The sequence below is a fragment of the Brachyhypopomus gauderio genome, chromosome 1 (assembly GCF_052324685.1).
Source record: "Brachyhypopomus gauderio isolate BG-103 chromosome 1, BGAUD_0.2, whole genome shotgun sequence".
Lineage (NCBI taxonomy): Eukaryota > Metazoa > Chordata > Actinopteri > Gymnotiformes > Hypopomidae > Brachyhypopomus > Brachyhypopomus gauderio.
Window position 1 is genome coordinate 43,064,439 of NC_135211.1, and position 5,302 is coordinate 43,069,740.

Genomic DNA, 5,302 nt, shown 5'->3' on the forward strand with positions numbered 1-5,302 from the left:
CTTGACTCGTTAAAAGGGCTTAATAAAAGGGCACTTTAGTTTGATACACTTTGTTTGATACAACATTGTTTGATACAATGTTTGATACAACATTAATTTAAGGAAGAAAAAAATGCATGATGTATGAAAAGCACTGTAAAAATTACATTTAATGTATGGGCATTTGTGTGTATGTATAAAGCACAAACTAACGCATTTTTTAAATTTATGCATTGGGATTACCACAGTACAACATGGCTCAGATTAAGATCTTAATACAGCAAACATTTTTAATTAAACATCAATACGAGTTCAAATAAACTGTCGCAACTGGAGACGCGTAATGTCCGGTATTGTTTTAAAGATTATTTTTAACAGTTATATCATGAAATTGCACGTAGGCCTACATCGTATTTTTACTAAAAAACGGACATTAAATAGGCTAAGCGTATTTTGAAAAGTCTATTTTTTTCGGACACGACAGACAAAACGAGAGAAAATATAGCCAATACTGCCGATTTTAACCCGACGAAGACCACGCGTTTCAATACACAGTCACAGTACAAAGCTTTAGAATTCAGAAGGAAGTCAAGAAAGTTCGTTGTCCAACTTCCACGTAGCGTGTGTGTTACATTTTTTTGTAAGTTTTACAATAAAAGTAATGGGATTTTATGCTTTAGTGTACTTCATTGGAGTCTTTCCGTCTTGCGCTAAAAAACGTCCATTAGCCTACTCCAAATGTTCAAAGAGCTTTATTTCCTTTTAAATCTCGGCATCTTTTACTTCGTTTTGTCCGTCCTCAACGGTGCACACACGATGTTTTATTTTAAAACACAAACAATCTTCAAAGATTAAAACATTCCCAGTGAACCAGCAGACGAGCAAAGCGCTTTGGCGCGTGAAGCTCCCGGTTTGAGGCAGCGAGGCGGTGCCTGGCACAATAAACCTGTTGTTAACCTTGCTGTGAAAATATGTTTGAAGAAAACAGCCAATTGTTGTATGAAATGTATTCAAGTATAAAATAATGCCTTTTGTTGGACACAAACTTGAGCAATGCAAGGGTACAAAAGTCCCCCGTGGTATGTTCTTACGTCTTTTGTGAGGATTGCGCTTTGGCGTCGCCACTTGGCGCGTTACCCAGACCCCTCTATACGCGATTGTTTCTTTCTTTCTAATGACATTTACCGGATCAAAACATGCTGTTAATTCGATCAGAAAGCTTCACCCTTCGCAACAATGCCAGAATAATTTCTCCCAAAGTTTGTTAAGTTGACCGAAATTAGGCAAATGAATAGGGGTCTCCAAGCTACCCCCTCGCGCAGGTGACGGAGAATAATGCGCGTTAGGGCCAGCTGCATTCTTCTTTATTTCGGCGCATTATTAAAATTTAGGCCAATGAAACCATTCATTCCACTCAATAGACATTTTCTTATAGGATAATAGGATACAAATTGAGCCGTTGTGAAGAGAATCCAGCGGTGGGTAACCCTCGTGTGCTCAAGTCTCCATCGTGGTCGGAGGCGCCACTCGTGTGCCAGGACGGGTCCCACACCTGCCGAGCCTCAGAACAAAACTGAAGAACATAAACAAAAAGCTCTCCATCACCCCATGAAAGATGGACGTGTCACCAAGTCGCGTGAGAAACGCCGCGAACATACGGGGGGGGGGACTCCGTCTCCAAAAGGTCTCCCTCGAGCTCGGCGGAACAGCCTATTATGTGCTTACCTAATTACTTTAACGACAGTAGACAGGCCTTAAAACGCAGACGGGCCCGGGGATGGAAGTTAAGATAGCTTGCTGAGTGTCGTAACCAGACGGTCGTGTGAGACGCCTTTCTCGGTGGGGCTTTGTTTTCGTTGCGCGCGCTGCGCTCACGAGGCTCTCAGGCGGAGACTCTCCGCTCGCGTTTCTCGCCTGGGTAGTTACCATGCAAATAATATTCTTTGGCTAATCACGTGTCTTAAAAGGGCCACGTGGATTAACAAAACACGTCTGCCCCCCCTCCCCCCGGGTGCCCACGGCTTCAGGTTTGTACTGTTGCTTTAACTGATCCCAAGTGCACACATTAACCAAAAGCTTCCCTTTAATCCTGTGGAATAATTTAGCACCATGAATGCCCAACTGCCCGGCTCGGTTGGTTTATAAACGGCGGGACTCTGCCATACACCTCGGTTTATTCTTGACGAAGAAGCACGCGCAGGGTTTCCGCGGACACTCCGGTTTGATTTGCGTGCAATCGTAACTGTGTACCCGATCATGGCATCAAAGATGAAGGACCGCAAGGTAAGCACGGTCCAAACGCGCTCGACCTATATGCAGCGTGTCTGTTTAACCAGTTATAAATACTGCAGTTTGGCGAGAGAGAGAAAAGAGTGGTAGTTTCCTTAATAACTAAATATTAAGTAGTTTCCTTAATAACTAAATATTAAGTAGTTTCCTTAATAACGCTGTATCACAACACCATGACATCGCTTAAACCGAAGAATGTGTGTTCACTTTGGAATATTGCGTGCGGCGCACTGATCTAAACACACCTCAGGTGCAACTCTCGCTGGTTTCACGTTTTGAGTTATGTCAGTCAAACAAATATACAGAAAATGCTCTACAATTTTGAAAATAGGTATCTGAAATCGATATTTTTGACTAGTATTTCATCTCGCGGAATGGCGCGCCACGGTAGAGAAACGTTAGCTGTGCGCAACAGCCTACAGGGTGCATGCGGTCGTTAGCGAAACGCTCAAATGTTTCTGTATGCGTGCTCGCCTCATTTCTAACATGTTCCCATTTTTATACAGAAAACGCCGGTCTCACACAAGGTGATAGAAAAGAGAAGGAGAGATCGCATCAACAGATGCCTGAACGAGCTCGGGAAGACCGTGCCCATGGCACTGGCCAAACAGGTGCGTAACCGAGACAAGCTATTGAGCTTCCGGTCACCATTACTAATAATACATTACATTAGATGTGCAGCAATGCACGAAGTCTGATATATTTAAAGACAACATTCACTTATCTATGTGTATTCAACGAGATGTAATTTGCAATGCAGAACTCTGGGAAACTCGAAAAGGCAGAAATTTTGGAGATGACGGTGCAGTACCTGCGCGCGCTCCACTCGGCGGATTTCCCCCGCGGTAGAGAAAAAGGTACGTTAACCATCCCAGAAGTGTGCTCACCTGAAGAAGCGCTCGTGCTCTCCGTCCCGCTCTGCTCAACTTAGCTTAATTAAACGTAGGAGGAATTCAACGTCACTGAATTGAAACTTCAGAAAAATATATAAACATAGTGAAAAAGTTATATGTAACACAACAAAAACATTTTATTTTAAAATATTTCTTCTATTGCCTGGCCATTATAAACATAATTCGTATTCTCAATACTACTTGGAAGACACGTCCAAAGTCAACATTTAATTTCCGTCCTGTTCTTGTGTTGCCACAGGAGAACTACTTACAGAGTTCGCCAACTACTTCCACTACGGCTATCACGAGTGCATGAAGAATTTGGTGCATTATCTGACCACAGTGGAACGAATGGATACCAAAGATAACAAACACGCGCGGATTCTGGCCTTCCTGCAGTCCAAAGTGGTCACCGAGCCCGTTTTCGGCGCGCTCGGGACCGTATCGCCGGACGCCACGGACTACTTGTGCCACCTGCACTCCGCAGAGCTGCAGAGCGCGAGCCCGACCGAGTCCGTGTTTCAGCACAGCTCTCCCGGACACTTCTCGTGGCACAGCTCGGCGCGCAGCCCGACGCTCGCGTACCCCGCGGTCTCCATCTCCGCGAGCGCGCAGCAGCACGCGGGCTACTTGTCGCCCGCGCAGGGACTTGATCATCATTACATCAACTTCATCGGCCACTCGCACGCGAACGCTTTCAGCTTGCACACGGCACAACACGCCGCTTTGTAAACCTTGTTTAATCTTTAATTTATATGTGTATACTCATATTATTTCAAACGCTATTTTGATATTAAATGAAATAAATGCATTTGCTAAGATATTCGGGTACAATGTTCGCTTATATCTGATGTAAGGAAATGTTGTTTTATGTAGGCATTGTCATTTTAACAGCAACTTGACACATGCACGCACACACACACACACACACACACACACACACACACACATAGATATCACCTCAATTTGCTTATTAAAAACACGTTTCCATACAAAAATCACTAATTGGGCGTGGAGCCGATCCAAACCCACCGTTAAAAAAATGTTCTCGTGTTTCTGATGCACCGTGCCGGCTGACCTGTTCAAGGTACTGCAGTGAGTTTCCACGGTCCCCCACACAGCCGTTCTGGTTTATTTTTCTTGTTTAAGCTTGTTTAAACTGTCCTGCGTATCAGTGACGTGGCCGTAAGTGAGATACATATTTCATTAAGTGAGAGTCATATTTCCTTACATTATTATTTAGGCTTATATTAATAGCATTTTTAAAGGTGACAGAGTAACAGAGTGAGAATAAGCGCTCTAAATAAACGATCGTAAATACGACAGGAGGAGTTACGGTGCGCTGACGTGATCCTCGAGTGTGTTCATTATCGTCAAACATCACCATCATCACCACCATCATCGTCATCACGCTTCTCAACCAATAAGCGCACAGGATACTGGAGATTCTTTGAGCTAAGACTCCTTGATTGACAGTAGGGTCGTTTCCCCGTATGTATGATGTAGTCTTTCCCACCTATATTTAAATATAATGCAAATAATAGAGAGGATCAGTCAATACAGGCGTTTTTTTTTACATGGGAAGAGAGGGAGACAATATTTACTGATGTCACGTCCATCACTAACACCCAGTAGCCACCTTAAACAACTTACAACTCTCTCTCTCCCTCTCTTTTTTGAGTTGTTTTTTATTATTATTTATTTCTAATTTCACTGACAATGACAACATTTTCCAGTGATGTTAAGTGAAATTGCTGCCATTACTGGGACACAATATTTTCCAGGTTCAGTATTTGACAGCGACCCAAGTGCAGCACTCTAATCAGCCACTCAGCACATTACAACCCCAAAACATGGATGTGCTCCGCCTACTTCTGTATATGCATTTATGCAAATGAGCAGGTCCGCCCGCTCTCCGGCAGGATTAGAGATGGCCACCAGCGTGGAAGTGAAGGTTGAACAGAAGCTCTGCGGATCTCTGGGGATATTTGCATAGTTTTACCAGGCTGCAGCCAGCCGTGGCAGGAATTGTTTGTGAGACGCTTAGCCATTCTCTCTCTCTCTCTCTCTCTCTCTCTCTCTCTCTCTCTCTCTCTCTCTCTCTCTCTCTCCTGGTCTCAGGGAGGCCCTCTCATGCCACT

The 5,302-nt window shown here is 44.0% G+C and overlaps 1 protein-coding gene across 1 annotated transcript; it reads left to right on the forward strand.

The window, feature by feature from the left end:
• Positions 1-2,180: 2,180 nt before the first annotated feature.
• helt (helt bHLH transcription factor) lies at positions 2,181-3,893 on the forward strand. Its single transcript, XM_077022894.1, has 4 exons — positions 2,181-2,262; positions 2,775-2,879; positions 3,029-3,125; positions 3,421-3,893. The coding sequence occupies exons 1-4, from the start codon at positions 2,236-2,238 to the stop codon at positions 3,891-3,893; spliced, it is 702 nt and encodes a 233-aa protein (XP_076879009.1). The 5' UTR covers positions 2,181-2,235.
• Positions 3,894-5,302: the final 1,409 nt, after the last annotated feature.

Excerpts from the sequence above, each read along its gene's own strand:
- helt (XM_077022894.1), top strand. The coding sequence starts at position 2,236 with ATGGCATCAAAGATGAAGGACCGCAAG. Across the intron at positions 2,263-2,774 it reads CAAAGATGAAGGACCGCAAG|AAAACGCCGGTCTCACACAA; the intron begins GTAAGCACGGTC and ends ATTTTTATACAG. Across the intron at positions 3,126-3,420 it reads CCCCCGCGGTAGAGAAAAAG|GAGAACTACTTACAGAGTTC; the intron begins GTACGTTAACCA and ends GTGTTGCCACAG.